This window comes from Hippocampus bargibanti, linkage group LG07, assembly GCF_051943395.1.
Source record: "Hippocampus bargibanti isolate YZ-2025 linkage group LG07, ASM5194339v1, whole genome shotgun sequence".
Classification (NCBI taxonomy): domain Eukaryota; kingdom Metazoa; phylum Chordata; class Actinopteri; order Syngnathiformes; family Syngnathidae; genus Hippocampus; species Hippocampus bargibanti.
In genome coordinates this window covers 13,504,332-13,527,242 of record NC_142740.1, presented here as the reverse complement: position 1 = coordinate 13,527,242, position 22,911 = coordinate 13,504,332, and the positions used below count along the sequence as shown (strand labels likewise).

The 22,911-nt window shown below is 42.6% G+C and overlaps 2 protein-coding genes across 8 annotated transcripts in view; one reads left to right on the top strand and one right to left on the bottom strand.

Moving 5' to 3' along the window:
• The window catches only part of rfx2 (regulatory factor X, 2 (influences HLA class II expression)), a 33,928-nt gene extending 11,592 nt beyond the window's left edge, over window positions 1-22,336 (top strand). For 2 of the 6 annotated variants that reach the window (XM_089000265.1, XM_089000266.1), the window contains exons 2-17: window positions 501-609; window positions 3,656-3,738; window positions 3,994-4,261; window positions 6,548-6,622; window positions 7,789-7,970; window positions 8,138-8,257; window positions 8,643-8,761; window positions 8,933-9,051; window positions 12,050-12,162; window positions 14,998-15,149; window positions 15,234-15,331; window positions 16,642-16,791; window positions 16,864-17,072; window positions 19,828-19,981; window positions 20,052-20,094; window positions 20,816-22,335. In XM_089000265.1, the coding sequence (XP_088856391.1) occupies window positions 502-609; window positions 3,656-3,738; window positions 3,994-4,261; window positions 6,548-6,622; window positions 7,789-7,970; window positions 8,138-8,257; window positions 8,643-8,761; window positions 8,933-9,051; window positions 12,050-12,162; window positions 14,998-15,149; window positions 15,234-15,331; window positions 16,642-16,791; window positions 16,864-17,072; window positions 19,828-19,981; window positions 20,052-20,094; window positions 20,816-20,931 (2,109 nt within the window). In that variant the 5' untranslated portion in view covers window position 501 and the 3' untranslated portion in view covers window positions 20,932-22,335. Of the gene's footprint in view, window positions 1-500; window positions 610-1,004; window positions 1,095-3,655; window positions 3,739-3,993; window positions 4,262-6,547; window positions 6,623-7,788; window positions 7,971-8,137; window positions 8,258-8,642; window positions 8,762-8,932; window positions 9,052-12,049; window positions 12,163-14,997; window positions 15,150-15,233; window positions 15,332-16,641; window positions 16,792-16,863; window positions 17,073-19,733; window positions 19,982-20,051; window positions 20,095-20,815 lie in introns of all 6 variants that reach the window. The other 4 variants (XM_089000262.1, XM_089000261.1, XM_089000263.1 and 1 more) reach the window with 4 other exon arrangements.
• A 16-nt stretch (window positions 22,337-22,352) lies between these two features.
• Window positions 22,353-22,911, bottom strand: part of fcho1 (FCH and mu domain containing endocytic adaptor 1) — a 49,253-nt gene continuing 48,694 nt past the window's right edge. For both annotated transcript variants that reach the window (XM_089000254.1, XM_089000255.1), the window contains one exon: window positions 22,353-22,831. In XM_089000254.1, coding sequence (XP_088856380.1) covers window positions 22,803-22,831 — 29 coding nt within the window. In that variant the 3' untranslated portion in view covers window positions 22,353-22,802. The remainder of the gene's footprint in view (window positions 22,832-22,911) is intronic.

The window sequence follows — 22,911 nt, the reverse complement described above, 5'->3', positions numbered from 1 at the left end:
TTTGTGTCAGTGAATATCAAATAGTAGTCTTGGTGCAACACACAACGATTCACCATTGCATTATATATGTGTTTTCCTTCTAATTTGGCCATCAACGCGGATCAACACGAAGTTTTCAGACCAAACAAAGTACCCAAAATGCATTGTTTGTCGCTTTCTCAGTCAGGGGCATTCCTTCAGTGACATAGGGTGAGGACTCGTCACCAACTCAAAAACAAGACTTCCGGAATATTCAGCGCGAGGCTTAAAACGTAAAATATAGCTATATGCCGTGGAATCTTTGTAAAATACGCTCAGTAGAAGTCATTTGAAGTGATTTTACAAATTATGGACACAACTTGTCCTGAGGCGTCGGTTGTCCTTTAAGTTGCCCACTACTCCTGTACTTGGTACTGTGCACTATCAGTGCATACAGTCAGTAACTGTTCATGTGTTTCTGAATCTTTTCACTTCTCTAACTCGCTCTTCTCTCGCTTGCTTCTGGCCTTCTTTCAAAACAGCATGCAGAGCACTGAGGGCGGCTCCGACACTTCGCCCAGCGTGGCGGCGCTGCGGACGTCATCATCAGCTCAGGCCCCTGTGGTACAGCCTGTCCCAGCCTCCCAACAGGTAGGATGCGAACACAACATGGATGGCTGTAACTGTATGGCTAAATTTAGGAGTCAAACTAAATATTTTTTTTAACTAAATGATTTCAAACCACCCTGTTGATAAAAATGGATTTATTTATTCATTAATTTTAAAAAAATCTTCCCATAAGGTAACCTCACAAACTCACGGTAAATGAAACACGCCACCGATTGATTCATAATTGAACAAGTGAAACGTGTTTATGTGCTAATCATTAAATGTCAATCTCATCTCCATCTCAGCTGTTTGCAGAAGGTATTTCTGTCAACACCTATTTTTAAGGAATGGAATCTGTTGGTGGCAATGTAGCCGTCCGTGTTTGCCATGATACCTGCATACATTTGTAATGGAGCCATGTCTTGTATTCTACACAGAGAGCGCTGGTACAAGCCACAGGCTCAGTTCAGAAGGGAGGACAAGTACAGCAGCTTTCAGTATCCAGGGCTCAAGAGGTGCCTGCACAGGTACACAGTACTGTAAAGATATATACAGTGCTGTGAGCGTAGTCATGTACCCCTTGACCTTAAAGATCCTGATACCGAGCCTTGCTTTACGTCTGTGTAAGCTCTCAGTCGTACAGGAGTGGTCCATCGATGAAAAGGTTTCTTCAGCCGTCATCTTTACTTCTTTTGAAGGTGTCGGATGTTTCGCTTCTTATCCAAGATGCTTCGTCAGCGAACTAAAGTCTTACTGGTAGTATCGGGCATAAATATATATCCCTAATTATGAGGGGTATATATTTATGGCCGATTACTGGTCGTATCGGACATCGCTGAAGAAGCATCTTGGATAAGAAGCGAAACGTCCGACACCTTCAAAAAAGTACAGATGACGGCTGAAGAAACCTTTTCATCGACGAGCCTTGCATTCTTCTTGAGCAAAACTACAAGATATTACAAATATTAGCTGTAAAGACACATCATGTTGACAGTCTTGTTGTTTGTGTGTGTGTCAGATTAGGGTCAGAATTTACGTTTGACTTAATCAGCACAGACTGTGAGGAATACATATTGTTCTAACAATGGCCTAGCGGTTAATCATTCACTGAAAGCTGCTGATGGAAAGCTGAATGCATACTCTTAAGCTTTCTCTGCTCTCGGGTGTCTTTCTCTGGCTGAGCCTGGCCCGCTGCCTGTGACTTTGCACGACTCCTTTTATGAAATACTCTCACTGGTACTGGGGAATCACTTGAAATATTTGTTTTCATAGAAGAATCTTGGCATGTTGGCTGCACAGTTCTCAAGGTGTCAACTTTATTTTGTCCGCACTACACTAAGAAAGATCACATCAGGCTTTGCCCCACGTTTTTGCACGCTTGTGTGAGTGAGTGCCGTCACAGAGTTGTGTAACTTTTGTCATTACATTTTTACATTAATATTTCCCAGCAGAACTACTTGCATGAATTATGTTGTGAAAACCCAATTCCAATGAAGTTGGGATGTTGTGTTGAACAAACAAAAACAGAACACAATGGTTTACAGATTGCGATTAAGCCATATTTAATTGAACACGCTACAAAGACAATATATTTAATGTTCAAACTGGTAAAATTTTAGCAGATGATAATGAATGTCTAATTGTATGGCTGCATCACATTGTAATCAAGCTGGGTCAGGTTCCTGTTTATACTGCGTTCCTTACAGTCGTCAATCGACATTTGGGAATTGAGGACACTTAATTGTTGATGTTTTGTAGGAGGAATTCTTTCCAACTTTCTAGGATATACAGCTTTATCGTGCTGTCCCTGTTGTTTTTATGCTTCATAATGCCCCACACATTATATCAAGGAGACAGGTTTGGATTGCAGGCAGACCAGTTTTGTAGCTGCTCTCTTTTTCTATTAAGCCACACAGTTGTAACACATGCAGGATGTGGTTTGGCATTGTCTTGCTGAAATAAGCAGGAGCATCCATGAAAAAGATCTTCCGATGACTGGAAGCATATTTTTCTCCAAAACCCGTGTGCACCTTCCAGAATTCACGGTACCGTCGCGGATGTGCAAGTTACCCGTGCCATTGACACTAACTCAGCCCCATTACATCACAGTTGCAGGATTTTAAATTTAGCATCCACAACAGGCCGGATGATTATTGTCCTCTTTGGCCCGGATGACCCTATGTCCACAAGTTTCAAGGGAACCAATTTGAAGTATGGACTCGTCATTCTTTGCAATTGTACACTGAGGACCTTTGTCATCAAGATAAACTCATTCTCATGCGGATGTGAAGCTCACCCCATCTTTGCTTGTAAATGAGTAATGCTAATCATCAAAGCTCCTATTCCTATACTCAATCACAGGACCCACATTTTCCCAGTTAGCCTGTTCATCAATGGGATATTTCAAACAGGCGTTTGATGAGCATTCCTCAACTTTCTCAGTGTCTTGTCACCTGCCCTGACTTTTTTGGAACATATTGTCATAAAATCCTTTACTAAGTGATCATTTGATAAAAACAATTTAGTTTCTCAGTTTGATCATTAAATATCTTGTCTTGTTATGTATTCAATCAAATATAGGTCATGATTGTTTCCAAATCATGTTGTGCTTTTATTTGTACTTAACACCGCATCCCAACTTCATTGGAATTGGATTCATCCAAGCTTCACTGTCGCTTCCTGTCTCGATGAGGAAACACACAGCCTTCTTTTTCATTTGGGTGTCACTGTTTGGACCTCAATTGGTGCGGTTGCTTTGGTTTTGCGCTTGAAAGTTTGGGATGGAGCACTGAGCAACACTTCGGTTTATTTATTTATTTATTTATCTGAATCACTATTTTTCCACCTCAATTTGTTTTAATTGATTCTTTGATATAAATACACAAACAAGAGCTCTTTTGATGATAGTCTACATTCAAGGATGAAAAAAAAATGGTTGTCATACTTTTTCCACTGAATAATTTACCGTAACTGGATAAAAGCACACAGTGGGTGTTTGGCACTTTGCAGTGTTTGGTTCATGGCCTTTTACTAAACTTAATGAGGGTTTAAAATTACCACACTTTGAATTTGTGTTCATTCTCTGTAGGTGCAGCAGTCACAACATGTCTATCCATCCCAGGTGCACTATGTAGGGGAAGGCGGAGAGGCTGTTTACACTAATGGGACAATGTAAGCGTTGTAACATCACCTCTCATTTAAAGCAACACCGTGACACATCTACGGAAATGAAATCCAACAAGCTGTATAGGATTGTACAATATCGTCCTGCTATACAACTCTGAACCACCCAGTCTCAGTTGGCTCTTAGCCTTGCATACACAACTCTAAGTGTTCATCCCTATGTTAACCTGCTATTCTCACGAGAAAGGTTCTGCGGTATACATTTTTTCTTATTACTGGCTAACCACCCTGATTCCTCACTAGTCGCACGGCCTACTACAACCCAGAGTCTCAGTTGTACGGTCAGAGCAGCGGGGGATCGTACTTTGACTCGCAAGCCGGTGGAGCTCACGTTGCCACCGTGGTCTCCTCCGCAAGTGGCGGGGTACCAGCTCATAGCATGGTGGGCATTGCCATGGACGTCAGCAGCAGCCATATCATCTCCAGCGGCAGCACTTATTTGATCCACGGAGGAAACATGGAAGGAAGCCGCAACCATGTCTCACACTCTTCTCGCTCTTCTTCAGCTATGGTGAGAAACATGTATCCACCATCCTTTCGCTGTTTTTTCTCTTTTTATACCAGTCTGGTAATAATAACACAAAGTATCCTATCAACCTGTATTCAAGCAATTTATAATATAAGCAGGGTGGTATGAGGTACCGTATTTTCCAGTGTATAAGGTGCATCGGAATATAAGGCGCACCGCACCCTCAATGAATGGTGTATTTTAACATTTTCCATATATACAGCAGACCGGACTAAAAGGCGCACCTTCAATGAATGAAAACAGGTTTCAAAATATAATATATAAATACAGTAAAGTCTCGTTACATCGATATTCAAGGGAGTCCGAAAAAATATTGATATAACCGGGACTATCGATATATCCGACCCTGTTTGCATGTAATTTTCTCCGTGCGCGCATAGAAATAGTATCAATATAACCGGGACTATCGATATATCCGATATCGATATAACGAGACTTTACTGTATATAAAAGTTTTACAAATATAAGGCGGGCGGCCCGGTAGTCGAGTGGTTAGCACACCGGCTTCACAGTGCAGAGGTCGCCGGTTCGCGTCCCCGTCCGGCCTCCCTGTGTGGAGTTTGCATGTTCTCCCCGGACCCGCGTGGGTTTTCTCCGGGTCCTCCGGTTTCCTCCCACACTCCAAAAACATGCATGGCAGGCAGATTGACCACTCCAAATTGTCCCTAGGTGTGAGTGTGAGAGTGACTGTTGTATGTCCTTGTGTACCCTGCGATTGGCTGGCAACCAATTCAGGGTGTCCCCCGCCTCGTGCCCGAAGACAGCTGAGATAGGCTCCAGCAACCCCCGCGACCCTAATGAGGAAGAAGCGGTACGGAAGATGAGATGAGATGAGACAAATATAAGGCACGCCACATTATAAGGCGCTGTTGTGGTTCAATATTATTTCATATATAAGGTGCATTTGCGTATAAGGCGCAGGGTCATCTTTTGATGAAAATCAAGGCTTTTGGGTGCGCCTTATATACCGGAAAATACAGTACAGTAAAGTCTCGTTATATCGATATTCAAGGGAGTCCGAAAAAATATCGATATAACCGGGACTATCGATATATCCGACCCTGTTTGCATGTAATTTTCTCCGTGTGTGCATAGAAATAGTATCGATATAACCGGGACTATCGATATATCCGATATCGATATAACAAGACTTTACTGTAATTGGATCTTGAGTGGCCATTGCGTGACCAAATAATTATCATCTGACACATTTCGGTCACAATTTTGACCCTTTGACCAAATGACAACTCGTCAACCCACATTGAGGGTGTGTCTAAACACCTCATTTTTTTTATTTTTATTTATTTTTTTTTTTGGGGGGGGGGGGGGGGGGGGGGGGGGGGGGGGTTGAGAAGCTCGAGGAGGTTCCCTAAAAAGTCTTGAAACTGTTGCAGCATCCCCATAACCACTATGCTACACAGATAGTGGTGCAATAGCATTTATATTCTGTTCCGAAAAATACTATGGAGGGGAAAACTATATATTTGGCCCGGTTGGGCTCTGCGGTGAAGCAGGAGCAAAGCAGCTTGCAAAATCGAGACACTGGCTTGAATAATTCAGGCATGCCTTGTTTCAGAGGTTTTCACAGGCACTTGAGCACCCTATGAAACAAAGCAACCCCTGGGGCTCATTACCATTTGGCCGAGAGCCCTCGGGAGCATTCTTCGGCCTTGGAACGATGCCGCCTCTTTTTTTCTCCCCTTCTTTTGCTTCTACATCTCCTGTTGGCCGCAGTAGCATGTCATTTCTTTGGGACTTCATTTCTTCCTCCAAATGGCAAAGTCCCAATCGCCTTACCAATCAAAGTTAAAATCACTTAATGCACTCCACAAATGGTTCCATGGCGTATGTCAGTATATTCGGGGTCTTGCTTTGCGAGCGCTTTTGTGTTCCAAAGCCATTGTTTTGGGAAGTTGCGGTACTTGGGGGGGGTTGCACTGCCGACCTATTGTCTCTGAGCTCAATGTGACCTGTGTCCCTATTTGTGGGTCCTATTAGCATACATTAGAGTTTCTGACTGCCAGCCAGACCTAACCAAACTCTGTGTCTCTTGATTCGCATGCTTTTGTGTGGCAATAATGTTTAGCGGCAACACTGATTGATATGAATGGAAATGCAGAGATCTGGCTGCTTGCTAACGGTCTTTTTTCCTGCATCTTTTTTTTGTGTGTTTTAATGTACTTCTGCTTATTTTTGATCCCCCCCTCTTTTGCCACCTCCCCCTTCTGTGTCCAACATGTTTTTGCATGCTCCTCCTCCTTCCTTTAGCTTGAAATGGCGATTGAAAACCTCCAAAAGTCTGAAGGAATTGCAAGTCACAAAAGCAGCCTGCTCAACAGCCATGTAAGTCCATTTGGAAGTGTCTTTGAAAAGGACATGAGGATTTGTGAAGGGGGGGGGGTCTGTAGCCGATGCTGGAGGCTTTGTGTTTGACTTGAGTTGGCAAAGTTGAACATACCACCTCCTGCAATAGCTTGAGTGACAGCATTATTGTTTCAAAATGATTCATCCCTGACCACCTCTCATTTGCCGCCACAATCAAAAATCGTTTTGACTCAGTGTTGGTTTTATGAATGTACTTACCCCCTAAATGTTTGTGTTTTAAATGAAAGAAAAATAAGCTTGGGCTCAGAACATACACGGTGTCCGTATCCTTTAGAGATGCAGCAGCCTAAGACAATTTGGACAAATTCAGCCAATCATTAAATGGGTGTGTTCCATTGCGCCAGTGAGTTTGTGTTTTCACAGTGATGAATCACAGCAGCAAAATGTAAACATTCTAAGCTTATTTCCAATACATCAGGAGGCTGAGTCTGTCTTAAATTGACAGACAGTGCCTATGATAATATTCATATTCAATATGTGATATCATGTGAAATGTGCTTCTGAACCACTGTGCAAGAAGAGACATTATGATTAAAAAACACAACTCTCCAGACAGCATTTGGGATCAAGACACTCTACAGGTGCCAGTCAATAACTTCAGTTGGAATGTTTTCACTCTTACAATGTATTTTTAAAGTTAAGACACCTCCTGATGACATTCGTGCTGATCACTCACGTCACCGTGATGACATAGGGTTGAATCAAGGGTGTCTTTTGATGTAGGGTGTCTTTTGATGTATCTAATATCGACGGTCGTTCTCAGACTGCTTCCGCTGTTTTGGAATGTTAGTAGGTACTGCTTTGTAGTCGTACGTGCGAGTCAGATGATAGGTGGAGATGGCATTGCACAGGAGAGGTCTAGATGATGTACTTCTGGTAAAATAAATGCTTCCTTGAATTTCAGAATCAGAATCAGAATCATCTTTATTGCCAAGTATGTAGAACACACAAGGAATTTGTTTCCGGTAGAACACGCTGCACTAGTATCGTTGTCAAAAAACTGCTAAGTGGCACTATTTGTGTGAGTGTGTCTGTGCTACCTCTGTTGTGAGATAATAGGATCCACCACTTCTTGATATTGCACTGTCCTTTGGCTGATTCAGGTTTTTCTGTTGTATATTTAGCTCCAGTGGCTGCTGGATAACTACGAGACAGCGGAAGGTGTGAGCCTGCCCCGGTGCTCCCTCTATAACCATTACTTGAGGCATTGCCAGGAGCAAAAACTGGATCCAGTCAACGCCGCCTCTTTTGGCAAACTCATCCGTTCAGTCTTCATGGGCCTCCGGACCCGGCGCCTTGGAACCAGGTACAACTAATTTTGATGTCCCTCCCCCGTGACTCCGCAGGTCCAGATTACAGTAATCAAGTAGCTATTGGAGATTTAACAAGTATGACGACGCTTATAGGCAGAAGCGACATGCTAATGACCGTGATTACTCAGATGACATGCTTTGGTGCTTTTGAATTTTCCAGAGGCAACTCAAAGTATCATTACTATGGCATCCGAGTGAAGCCAGACTCTCCCCTAAACCGGTTGCAGGAGGACACCCAGTACATGGCCATGAGGCAGCAGCCTGTCCACCAGAAACAAAGGTAGCCATTCTTAGCTCTCTATCTTCCTCTAGTCCATCCTTCTCTGTCTCCAAAAACCTCTCATGCAGCAATGTTTTTTTCTGTGATCAGAATCAGAATCATCTTTATTGCCAAGTACGTAGAACACACAAGAAATTGGTCTTTGGTAGAACACGCTGCACTAGTATCATCATACAAAATGCAAAAAGGCACTATAGTTAGATTTGGGTTACTGTGATTATGTTTCATTTTTGAGAGTTGTTTCAGTCAACTCAATCATCTGAAGCTTCAGATATATCTTTTTCTTTCCTGTCCATGGCGGAATGTAATGCAGAAGCCATTGACAGTGATGTCCCTTTTATAATTGCTTATTTTTTCACATTCAATCACTATCCTGCTCGTGTAGGTTCAAACCTCTGCAGAAGGTCGACGGAATGCCTGACAACCTGTGCGTGAACTCGCACTGTAACAACACTCCAGAACAGTCTGTTGCAGCTCAGAGCCAACACCATCAGCAGTACATCGGTCAGTGCACGAAGAGCTCTGATCCTTATTTTATTTGGCATTTGCAGATGCACGTACATTTCCATTCAATATCTTAATCTCCAGCCTTTAATCTGCATGTCTGCGGTGTCCCCGTGCAAGCGAGAGAAAGAAGGACGGCCTATAAACATACGTATGTGCTTCATCACGCAGACACAGCGCACAGCTTGCCTGACTTTCCCGCTCCTGAGGTGGGCACTCAGCCTCTGCCAGAGCGCATCAGTATGAACGACATCAAAAAGCTGCAGACCCTCTACAGAGACCACTGTGAGGTAGGTGATGGCCGTATACCTTTTTTACGTAATCTCTCCACAGCTGCAATAGATGTTTCAAAACAGAAAAAAAATTCAAACACCAAAGGCTGACATTTTTTTAATATCTTGTAATCATTTGTAGTTAGGAAATATGCAAAAAGTAAATGGCCCTCAACTGACATATGTTTATTCTCTTGTTCAGGTGCCCTTTGGCTCACACCCAATTTGGACATTGTCTCTATTGTGATTGCACACTATAAGTGCTCATAATAAAATCAGAAATGATTGATGCACAAATGGCCACCACCAGACGTTTTACATGATGATCAATTTGTGATGGCTGAAGGTGGCCCAGCGGAGCATTAAGTTATTGTGATGGCTACGGCCCCATCAATTGAACGTTTAAAATACAAAATGTGGCGAGAGACCCTTAGAGAAGTTAAAGTTTGTATATTTGGCACGATGCATGCACAATGAAAAAGGCTTCAGCAGGAGTGGGACATCTGATTGCGATAAAATACAAACCCAATTCCAATCCAGTTGGGATGTTGTGTAAAATGTCGATGACATGATGATTTGTAAATCCTTTTCAAACTATTCTAAATGCCAAAATGGCAGATGATGAATATATTAGAATAGATTAGATTACCGTTAAATTAGATGAGATTAGATTCACCTTTATTAGTCTCCCAGTGAAGAAATTCACAATTCACAGCAGCAATAATTAAGAACAAAATTAAAAGACTGTACAAGATCTGGGTGTTTGGAGTCAAATCAGCAATCAGGTTTGGGGAAAAAAACACAATACTCCAATTGCATATTTGATGAGAAGCTAGATCAATACATCAAACATCTTTCACTTATTCGACATTCGACCCCTGCCACAGCGAAAACAATACTCTATTGTCCGGTGTATACGGCGCACGCAAAAGCCTTTATTTGCTTGAAAAGAGGACCTGCGTCTAATACGCACCTTCTATGTGAAGTAATATTGAGCCCCAGCCACAACAGGTCTCACATCGACTGTCAACAACCAGCGACTCCATTTCCCGCTGTAAAAGTAGTTTGTAACCCCAGCTTCTTCTGTAGCGCCTTATAATGTGGTGTGCCTTATATTTGGAAAACTTTTATATATTTATATATGATATTTGGAAAACTTTTTTCATTCGTTGAAGGTGCGCCTTATACATGGGGAAAAAATAAAAATACACCATTCAATGGGGGTGCGCCTTATACACCGGAAAATACTGTAATCATTGAAATCCCCCAAATTATTCAATGTGTTTACGTCTGCTTTTCTGGAAAAAAAACATGCGCGGTCCGTGCTTTTGTATCAATGCAAAACATTGACCGACTTTGATCCATTTGATCAGATCGGTGTAATGTCAAATTAAAATGATGCTGATAAGGTGATTACTGCATAACCGTCATGGTACGCAATCATGACTTTTACAACTTCATTTCCAAATGGATTATTTGATTGCAACCCAATCATGATAACCTATAACCTGATAACATAAGCCGTGCTCTGTAGTAGCCGCTGTCCCTGAAAGGGTTAAAATATCTGAGTGAAGGCTGTTTTGTAGAAAATAACTGACTTTTGAAATGGCATAGCAATCAATGACCAGGTGCCTGCACTGTTAGTTTAGTAAAATCTGATATGATTGTGTAATTGCCTCGAGGGCTTAAATCATGAATTAGCTTCCACCATCGAACGAAAAGGGATATAATAAGAAACATTACAATCAGGGGGCTTAACAGGCGGGCGCTTGTGTGATTAAAGCAGCCAAGTGCTTTATCGCATTATCACCGGCCTCCCATGTCCATCCTCTCCGTGCCTCCTTTGTTCCAACCTTTTTTTCATCCGCGAGCGGCTTTCAAGACATGCCAATTAACCTTTCTGTGCACTGGCTGGACATCTTGGTGTCTTTGTGGTGGCGTTCCCCCCCGGGCCTTTGTGTCGCCTTGTCTGCGGACGGGCTCGCGGCGCTCCGTGCCTCCTCCATGTGTTACCGTTCATGCTGCTTACTTGGTTGCCTTCATTTGGAGCCAACCATGACCTGTTATCTCATTAGGAGATGCTTCTCCTTATCTGCCTTTTCACTGACTTGTGCTATAAATGCTCATTTGAAATCATATTCATTTTTTTCCCTCGTCATGGGATAGATTGGCCGCAGCTAGTCAGTGAAACGTTTGAAGCGTGGACAGTTTGATTTGCAATATTATGACACGGTATGTTTTCAATGCATGGCCAGTAACGTTTATAGTAATGTGTACTTTCTAGTCAGTCTCACTTTTTTTCCCTTTGTAAGGCATGCTGTTTCTCCTGTGCGGGCCAAAAACTGTGTGCTTGTTCAAAGGGGGATGGGGAATTCTCCTTTTTGTTTTGGAGTTCTGTGTTTGACCTGTTGCTGGGGGCAACCATAAACAAGGTTGCCATGGGGACAGCTAAGTAGACGCAAAAACATAGCTTGTGATCGAAGCCTACACTGCTGTGTAAAAAGATCTAGCGGCAAAGCAGGCGCGCACGCACACAGTCATAATACTGTTGCCAATGTTTTAACACAAGATATGCTGCTCTGCAAAAAAGATTACTTAATTTATTCCTGCTTACTTTATCAATCCATGTGTTGTCAAGTACAAGTACTAAATTCCTCATCGGAGTTAAAGTAACCAGATTTTGCTATCAATTACATTTTGTGTTCATCCAAGACGCGCACTTGTAGGAAAAGTGATACCAGTGAACAGGCGACCGCCTGTACCAGCTGCACGGCAAAGTGTAGAAATCCATCTGAAACTGCAACGATGAAACCTAAATGTGACCTTTTGGGATTGTGCCCATGATTGATGTGCTACGTGCCCGCTGGCTTGCAACGAAACCAGCCAGAGCCCACAGTGAGCGGGAGCTGCCTGCAGGATCTGTGTTGTGAGTCTGGTTGCCATGGTTCACCTCTCAAAGTTTCCCCCGCCCTCCCTCTTCCTCCTCCTCCCCTCCCCTCCCTTCTCATCCCCGTAGGCCACACTCGACGTGGTGATGAACCTCCAGTTCCACTACATCGAAAAGCTCTGGCAGACCTTTTGGTACTCAACAGCGCCATCTAGTGACTCGAGCACCACCATTCCCAGCAGGTCAGAGCACACGAAGGAAGAACGAGGCTTGAATTTGTTATTTTAATTCAGACGTGCCCGTGACGTCAGAATTAAAATAACAAATGACGTGACCGGTTGGTCGCTTCCGGGTTCCAAGTCGATCGCGAAAGTTGTCGTGTTTAAAAAAGCGTCTCTGTGCTTCTGTAAATCATCCTGTCTCACACTTAACAAAAAGTATTAGTAGTAAAATTTAGCAGTAAAATTTAAGACGTCGCCTTTAACTTGTTAGCCTCACCGGAAATGGTTAGCGTTCAGATGTTTACAATGGAACCTTGGAATTAGAGCTGCTGCAATATCAAATACCTGTCAATCAGTGACGGGCGGTGAGGTTCATGGCTGGTGAGGCACTGACGTCATCACAGTCAGATTTACAAACATGAACTCTACAGAGTAGCTTATTCACCATTTGATTGGCAACAGTTACTGTTTTGTTTAAAATGTCATGTCAGTATTCTTTATATAAACTGTAGCATAGAAAAGAGGATTAAAAAAATGTTATCATCGTGTTACCTTTACTTATAAATGAAGTCCGTGCGCCGCTCCCTGGTAGAAGCCTTGCTTATCGTTCTTCAGTTGTAAAATTCTCTCTATTTCTTTCAATTTAGATATGTAATCCTCCATTCTGAAAATAAGGCCAAGCAACACGAAAAAATGACTGGATGGCTTCACTTAATAAAATAAACACTGTAGTGCAGTGTTTATAATGTACAGTGACAGTACATTAAATACACCAGCTAAAGTGTAAAAATTTAGTTCATATACTCAAAGTTTTTGAACACTTTAATAGCGATATGCAGAGGGACAGCAATGCAGTCTCACTGCAGAGCAGGCCAGCACAGTTAGCATCGTCATTGCGCAATCCATGGTGAGGCTCAGCCGGCTGGTGCCTCACCGCTCGTCTCTACTTAGTATTTGAACGCTAAATGTGAAAATTCAGCGATTTTTGAATAAAAATCCAAAAATGGTGAAGTTAAACGGAAAAGAACGTCAAAGTACAAATCACTGAATAAATATAACTGTTTAATTTATTTTTTCATTTGATATTTCCATGACAGTTGAGGCACGGCCTCCCCTGCCTCCCCTGACTGCACGTCACTGCTGTCAATGTATACGTTTTCCCCGTATGTTATGTTTTTTTATTATTTCAAACAATATTTATACTTGAAAAAAATTGAACCAATCTTCCAAAGACCATTTTGGCTGCTGGTAGCCAACGACAATTATATATACTATTGTCATGGCAAACCTGCTAAAGTAATCCCCTAGCGCACAGGTGTCAAAATCAAGGCCCGGGGGCCAAATCCAGCCCGTCACATATTTTTTCTCGGCCCGCGAAAGCAAATCAAACTTTTCCATGATGCTTTTCCATGATGCATTGTATGGGGTGTATGGGAGAGGTAGTACCTTTGAGGGAGATACGGTCGCAGCTGTATTGCTGATGTTTTATAGCTGGTTGATCCCTAACTGGTCCTCACCATCACCCAGCTCTTGTCTATGGCTGCAAGTAGCAGAGGTTCTGTGGCCACATCACGGCAAACTGCTTCGACCGGCAGGCTAAACTAGACAAGGGTAACCAGGGGGGCTCCGGAACTCCTGGTGAAGAGCTTGGAGAGGAGATAGGCACCACCAAGTTTAATTGCCTACTGAAATGTCATGATGTACAAACAGTCAGGATCACTCATGCCGGATCGGCCGAGGCCCGGAAAAACAACGACCGCGCTACCCACGAAGACCGAGAGCGCTGGAGATCTCTGACTGCCCAGACGTCCATCATGGCACCCCTACGGCCTTCGAGGCCATGGGATGAAGTGAAGTTTCCATGATGCTTGCTAAAATCCTAACCAAAATTTCAGATTTTCAGAATCAGAATCAGAATCATCTTTATTGCCAAGTATGTAGAACACACAAGGAATTTGTTTCCAGTAGAACACGCTGCACTAGTATCGTCGTCAAAAAAACTGCTAAGTGGCACTATACAGTTCCATTTTTGGATGTAAACCACAATAACAGTCCTTATTCTTAACTTCAGATATGAAAACTAACTATTCATGAATTTGTTGTGCGCTCTATATGTAATATGTGGAGGGGATTAAATATTATAATGACTTTCCCAAATTCATAACCGACTTTAAGAGGAAACCATAACTACAATGTGGCCCGCGGCAAGAAATGACTTTGACACCCCTGCCCTAGTGTGTGTGTGTGTGTGTGTGTGTGTGTGTATATATATATATATATATATATATATATATATATATATATATATATATATATATATATATATATATATATATATATATATATATATATATATCGCTACATAATAATCTAGATGGTACACAGTAATTTACAATGGTACACCTGAGCTACGATAGTTACGAGACAGCAAAGGTGTGTCGCATGGCTCCGCACCTGGTCTCCCATCAAAGTCTTCTGTCTACTTAATTTTAATTTTTACATTAGAGCCCGTTATGGCCGTTGCCCATCATGGCGTGTGTGTGTAAATAAATGCGGGCGTGCTCGGAACGGGTCGATCGCGGAGGGCTGGTTGGGCTAAAAGTAGATATGCGATCCAAAACAGGATATTCTCAGGCCTTTTGGGGCAATGTACCCCCTTTAACAAGGAGAACGTTCCATTAAAAAAATAAATAACACCCTGATTTGATTTCTATTTCTTATCAATGCCCTACTATAAAACAGGCGTTGGGAAAGCATGACACATTTTCAAGATGTGTATTTGAACACCCTTGGCAGCGCTCCAAGTTATGGCAATGACATGAACATCTGCTCATTGTTAATCTCATCTGTATGCAGCGATGATGAACTGGAAGGCGTGCTGCCCAGAGAGAAGCTGGTGAATCTTTGCAAATATGAACCAGTCCGATTATGGATGAGAAGCTGTGATCACATCCTCTACCAGGCCTTGGTGGAGATCCTCATCCCAGATGTGCTGCGCCCCGTTCCCAGTCAGTCTATTCTCCTTCCTTTTTCAATTGACTCTTACTGGGAACGAAAGAGCAGATTTCTAACCCAGTTTGATTATCCTGCAGGCACCCTTACTCAGGCCATCAGGAACTTTGCCAAGAGTCTGGAGGGATGGCTGACGAATGCCATGACCAGCTTTCCTCAAGAAATCATCCGCACTAAGGTGACAGGAAAACCCCTTTTGTTCACGTTTACTTGACAGACCTGCGGTGAAATTGGTGTCGTTCTTATCCCCGATCAAAAGGCCATTTTAGATTAGTTGAAACACAGACAAACAACAGATTTGTGCTGAACGATACCACCAATGGGGTGACACTTGGGGCATACGGTTTAACTCATTCCCTGCCAGACAATGTGCAAATGTGTCCACTCAGTGGCAGAGTTTTTGTCATTTTCACTCAAATTGCAGGACCCACAGAATATTGAGTTACTACATAAATAGTCAATGCAGCGTAAGAAACCTTAGACTCTCTTTTATTCTCATCTCATTTTTCGTACCACTTATTCCTCATTAGGGTCGCGGGGGTTGCTGGAGCCTATCTCAGCTGTCTTCGGGCACGAGGCGGGGGACACCCTGAATTGGTTGCCAGCCAATCGCAGGGCACACAAAGACATACAACAGTCACTCTCACACTCACACCTAGGGACAATTTGGAGTGGTCAATCTGCCTGCCATGCATGTTTTTGGAGTGTGGGAGGAAACCGGAGGACCCGGAGAAAACCCACGCGGGTCCGGGGAGAACATGCAAATTCCACACAGGGAGGCTGGACTGGGACGCGAACCGGCGACTCTGCACTGTGAAGCCGGTGTGCTAACCACTCGGCTACCGGGAAAAAATAAATTGTAAATTGTAGGGGTCTGGAGTTATCTGAGCTTGAGATGGGGAAAGGAAAATGCTGATAATGAAGGCTTTTTGATGCACACTGGAAAATCCGGTACATAACAATTAAAACTAAATATATATATATATATATATATATATATATATATATATATATAGTAACGTAGTCCGGTTATATCGATATTTTTTCGGACTCCCGAGAATATCGATATGACGAGACTTTACTGTATATACATTTCATTTATAAGCGCCTTTCATATATATATACATACATACATACATACACACACACACACAAAAACCATTACGGTTAAAAAAAAAACTGCCGGTAAAGTGAGACATGGCAGCAACACGTTAGCACTCGCTAACAGGTCTGAAATTTGTATGTCCATTGTTCGTTTGTCTCACAGTGGACATGCACTTACGATGAAAATTTCAAACCCGTCCATGAGTTATAAGTGGGAGAAATAGCAAAATAGTAGGGTGTTCAAATCCTTATTTTCTTCACTGTATGTATATGGGCAACCATTAGCCATTTTGCCAATTATTTTGGGTGGTGTTTGATTGAATCTGCCAGATCCTCTTTTGCAACAGCCATTTTAATGTGATTTATTCGTGTGTGTGTGTGTAGGTGGCGGTGGTCAGTGCCTTTGCGCAGACGCTCAGACGTTACACGAGCCTGAACCACCTCGCCCAGGCGGCACGTGCCGTCCTTCAGAACACCTCACAGATCAATCAGATGCTCTCAGACCTCAACCGGGTCGACTTTGCGAACGTCCAGGTTAGAACCAGAACCTAAACGGCCAGTGACAGGCGGTGCGCTCCCATTAACTGTGTGCGTCTTATGTAACAGGAGCAGGCGTCGTGGGTGTGCCAGTGCGACGAGAGCGTGGTGCAGCGGCTGGAGCAGGACTTCAAAGTCACCCTGCAGCAGCAGAGTTCTCTGGACCAGTGGGCCACTTGGTTGGACAACGTGGTCTCTCAGGTGCTCAAGCCTCATCAGGGCAGCCCGAGCTTCCCCAAGGCGGCACGGCAATTTCTGCTCAAATGGTCCTTCTACAGGTAAACTGCATTCATATCCATAATAAGAATAATAATAATCCATTTCATTTCTAAGCGCCTTTCAGAACTCTCAAGGTCACTTTAGTCACTGGATCAGCTTTTCTGTGGGTGAGCAGCGGTAACCACACATGGCAGCGTTCACTCAACCCAGAACTCAAATAGATAGAAAGCTAGCTAGCCAATTGATGGTCAACAGATACCTAGTGAATAGATAGCTACCCAGCCAGCCAGCCAGATGGCTAATAGATAGCAAATAGCTAGCAAATGTTGATAATAATAATAACAATAATACATTTCATTTCTAAGCGCCTTTCAAAACTCTCTGACCGGGAAAGGACACTCAATGCATTTTGCGGTACTTTGTTTGGTCTGAAAACTTCTTGTTCATCCGCGTTATTGGCAAAATTAGAAGTAAAACACATAAATAACGCGATGGTGATCGCGTTGTGTGTTGCAACAAGACTATTATTTGATATTTGCTGACACAAATTGCTAGGAGAAAAATCAGCCCATTTCCAACGGAGCTTGGGCGCCATCTTGTGCATTTTGTGGCATGCTACATTGGAGTCCAGACACCTCAAAATGACACGGAAGGACTTCTTTCATCGATTGCAAACATTTATACTTTCCTCTTCAGAATTATTTGAATCATATTCATAACTGGATGAGTCACAAGAAAGCATCTTCTCCGAATCTGAAGCCATTGTTTTAATTCTCGAGCAAGGCAAGACGTCTTGGCGTGACGTCACGAACAAGGGGGCGGGACCTTCTGAAACTGAATTTTTCTGAGGTCATTTTGAAGTAGTTTTAGGACACTAAGTCATTTTTATTGGTGTTTTTCATTTGACTAAAAATATCAGCCTGTGTGTTTTGGGTATTTTAGATGATATAAAACATTTTTAGAATATCAAAATAGCACATGATTGTGTAGTAAATAAAGAAAATTGAAAATATTTATTTTATATATGAATACATTCTTTCACTTGAATTAAAATTGTTGATATAACACACCTGTCAACTACTCTGGTTTTGCCATAAAAACTACGGTTTTCATTTTCCAATTACGGGTTAATATTGAAAATTACGGTTTCCAATAAAAACAATCAATCCAAAATCGTCAAAATAGTAAGTACTGTACTCAACGTTAATTCAAAACACAAGAACAGGCAATTGGCACAGTGCTAGCTGTTGGCTTCCTTTAGATGAATTGCGCATGCGCATGGTACGGACCTTTCCTGGAATCCAGAGTGACAGCTCATTCCTGGAATGGAGATTCAAGAGTTAGCATCGTTTTTAATCATTGTCGTGTAATGGCTGTAGAAAAATCAACAAAAAGCGTGAAAGGTAAAAGAAAACTACAGTCGTTTTGTGAGGAATACTCCCAAGCATTTCCTGGAGTTAGACTTTGCTCAAGAAAAGGTGAAAATGATGCCAGTTTGAGTTTGATACTTGTCAACCTTGGCTAATAGCTGCTCGTATAAATGATTACAATTCCTGCATAAAAGTTGTAGTCCGCTGTACATTATTTGAAATGATAAAAAGGCTTTTCTGCTTGGCAGGTATGATATCTTCAGAAAAATAGATTTTAGTTAAGTCATGTTTTTTCATTTGCAATGTAGAAATATGCTCCAATGAATGTACAGTGATACCTCAGTTTACGAACCCTTTGGCTTACGAACTTTTCGGCTTACGAACATTAAATGTATGAAAATTTGACCTTGGCATACGCACTATTTTTCGGGATACACACGGAGCTGCCACAATGCGTGACGTGTCGTTTGCGAATAAGTCCGTTCTCCTAACAAGAAAATGGTGGCCGACTGTTTTGTCCTCTATTCCCCGCCTCCAGTCTTCGGTTAAAGCCACGTGATTGGTCAAGAACGCAGCAGTGAAGGGGGTTGGGGGTTAAACATTAAAGAGGACGGGCAGACGACAGACAGAGAGAGTGAGAAAACACACACACACGAAAGGGAGACGACAGAGCTTGAAACAAAAAACAAAAGTGAAAAAAAAAACAAAAGTGAAATGGTGAGAAAATGGATAGAAAACAGTGAAATTTGGACTCGTTTCAACTTTGATAGTTTAAAAGCAGAGTGTAGACTGGAAGATTAAAATATCCCATCAATCAGGCTCCGCAAATAACCCACACAAGCCATCTGTACACTTGATGCAAAAGGCTATCAACCCAGCTAAACAGAACACAATTGATGAGGAAAAAGGTAGAATTATCGCAGAGAAAGCACCTCAAGGGATTATTCCTCAAGATGGTGAAAGAAGAAGGCTACGTTTCTCATCAAGTGTTTAATGCTGAGGAAACCGGACACTCCATTCCATCAAGCCATTCCATCAACAACCATCACAAAGATAAATAAAACGACTTTATTACACTATGCCGTGTATTTCTTTCATTACAATATAATATCACATTTATTATACATAAAATAAGGTATATTTCGTGTAGTTTTACGGTTTATTTAGTTGAAAATAATTTTTATGGGGACTTGGGAACAGATTATTCTCATTTTAATGGTTTCCTTTGGGAAATTAATTTTTGGGATACACACTTTTCGCCTTACACGCTGTCAATTTTGTATACTTGGGCAATCTAGTTAAAGCAGCCCCCCATCAATGTTCGAAGTGGCCTCCTTTTTCATTTCTCAGATGCATCCCTGCTGCTGGATTATCTTGTGTCAAGGGGTCAGCCAGCCGCACTCTTCCGACTAACCTTTCATCTCCCGCCGACTCACCCGCACAGCTCCATGGTGATCCGAGACCTGACTCTGCGCAGCGCCGCCAGTTTCGGTTCTTTCCACCTGATCCGCCTGCTGTACGACGAGTACATGTTCTACCTGGTGGAGCACCGGGTGGCTCAGGCCACCGGAGAGACGCCCATCGCCGTCATGGGAGAGGTGAGGCAAACCGCTCTCACCGTCATCGACCTCGCCCTCACGCTCAAATTCTTCTTCTTTTCAATTTCAGTTCAGTGACCTGAACTCCATGATGCCATCACTCATGGAAAAGGGTAAATAAAAAAAAAATAATAATAAATCAATACTTATTGCAGTGTTTGAAATAGTGGCTGCCCGGCGGCCCGGGGCGGACAACTTTTACGTCGGGCGTACAACTTTCAAAACGTCTCGGCCCGGCAGGCTGACAACTTCAAGAAAAAAGTTTTTTTTTTTTTTTCAAATCAAACGCACAAACAGGCTTCTGATTGGCTGCCTGTGCCGACTATGCAAATGATATTTGCATTTGATGAAATGAAAATGTGCATACTCGGCATCGGTAGCCAATCAGAAGCCTGTTTCGTGCTTCAGACTACACCGTGACTGAAAAGTGTAATAGAGAGTTTTGAAAGCCGCTTAGAAAGAGGAATCCACGTAGCTTTGAGCAGACAACGCAACGCAAACGTTGCATTGCGCACCATGATGACAAACCACAACTGGAGCAAAATCTTCTGCACCATACATTAATAAGCAAGGGAGCATTTGTGCTAGGTACTTCCTTAATTTAAAACAATCCTTTATACTTCACAACTATAGTTTTTTTTTTGCCGATTAGTCATCTTATTGTGTTTCAAGTTGTGAAAAATGGGGCAGGCAACTTTACGGCTGGGTAGGCAACTTTTCGGAGTTGTCTGCCCGGGTGTCCGCTAACTTTTGTCATGAGTTTCAGACACTGCGTATTGACAAGCAAAAGCCTCTAAAATGTGATTTGAATGCTGACTTTCTTTCCCCTGTCAGACATGTCTTTCTCGGATGAGCTGAGCGACCTGGGCAGTGACGCAGACGTGTCTCGAAGCGAGCCGGCCGTCAAGCGGGAGCGCATCGAAATGAGCCACCCTCTGCAGGAGATGTGAGGGCGGTCCGCTCCACGTCGCTTCCCCCGCCCGTGTACATTTTTGTCTGCTTGATCCAGCGGCTGTGTTGGCAGTCCTAGCAATGTTAACACTGCGGCCTTTAAAAAAAACAAACACTTTTTCTGTCCATGAAAGCAATCTCAACTCACAACTGGTATTTTTTTGTTTTGTGCAACTGTGAATGAGCTTGTGCAGTCCATTTTTGAGGGGGAGGGGGGTGTAACTTGGTGTGTGCAGTGTTGTTTATTCTTATTATTCCGTTTTACTTGGATTAGCCTGTGTGCCATGGTGTCATTTGAGTGCCTTAGATTGCTAACTTGGAACCCGTCACTCCAGATGTCAGGCTGTCCCTCAGCTGTGCCTCGACCACACTACGAATGTCTTGTCCGCAAACCTCATTCAGAGCACCTTCCCCTCAGCTAAAGTAGACGTGTGCGCACCTCTTGGCGTGCGTGCACTCCTCGTGGCAACAGCTGCAACCTTGCAGTTTGCAAAATGAAAAAAACATGCAACCAAATGGACCCAAAGGACCTCAGCAACTTGGCCATTGTAGTTGTGTGTGGTCATGGAAACTGCCAACGACAAAGTAGTTCTGCCAACAAGCAATACTACGTGCAGGGGGGGGGGGCTAGAATTACTCTGAAGACACCAAGCAGTGTCTTCAACGTGAGCACGAGCACACTCGTAAATGGACCTTAAGTTGGGGAGCAAATAAGCACTCCAACGGCTTTCCACAGTTGCAGCAGATGTCGTTGCATTTTGGTAACCAAAAAGTTGAGTTACTGTGGTTTACCTCACAACATTTCTCGGGCATCCTCTCGTGGGCTCAGGAGCAAGATAGCATCTTCAGCGGCCCGCACCGAGGAGGCCCATTTGGGATTACTATATATTATGGCTACAGAGAGCCTTATCAGAGGATTACCCTTTTACTAAATCATATATTAAGTATATCTTTATATGATGTAGAAAGTATATTCTGTGGCCTCCTTTTTGTATCCTCCTTTTACTCATTGTATCTGAAGAAAGTATTTTGTAACTGATTAGCCTTTCCGTGTGATTAATTTGTTCAACGTATGAAGAGTAGTTCCTAGTTAGATGAAACTATTCTTTGCGTTTACTCTCCTCGGTATTCTCCCCTCAACTCTTGTTCAGACTTATTTGAGATGTGTACCCGTTTGCCTTCAAAGTGCATTTAAAAAAAAAGGTCATTTCTGGTGTTCTTTTTGTTTTGTAAGACTGCTTTAGCTCTTTGGTCGATTTTTTTGGAATTGAACTCAATTTTGGTCCTCTTACAAGTACACTAAACCCTTTGTGTATTTTGATTGAGCCCGAGGATACACGGTGGTTGGTCAACTGCTAAATTCAGTTGTATTTTGTACTTTGTCACAATGTGTAATAATAAATTGACATCAACCAAAGACTTGCACATGCATTGTTTTGTTGTTTTTTTTTCCTTTATCAAATATCACAAATTCTCTTTTTGGAGTTAACAGCAGATATGCAAGCATTGCGTGTTTGTTCTTAAGGTAGAGAATATGTAACAATGACCCTGTTTAACCGTTTAGGGTATACCAGTGACTCTACAACACTTCAAAGTTGAATTGCAGTTCAGAATAGGCTGAACTTTTTACTCGATACAAGCTTCCCTGTACACAAAGACTCAGCTGTAACGTTTAGCTTAGTTTAGGGTCCAGTAGTACAACAGGCGAAAACAAGTAACATTGTTCCAGGAAAAGAGGAAACAACACAAGTGAGAGCAACAAGACTTGGTCCAAACCAAACCATGGACTTAAGTGCTTGTGGTCCTGAACGAACGCTTATCTCCAAGCTGCAAATTTCTCCGAACCTCCCAATGATGGTCCGCCGTGTGTTCACAAGGTGCAGCCTGCCATATACTTTCCTGTCAGGCACACAGCAGAGAGGAAAAGTGTCAAAATCGGTTTCATTCGTTATCTACCATCCACGACAAGTTGTGGTGAT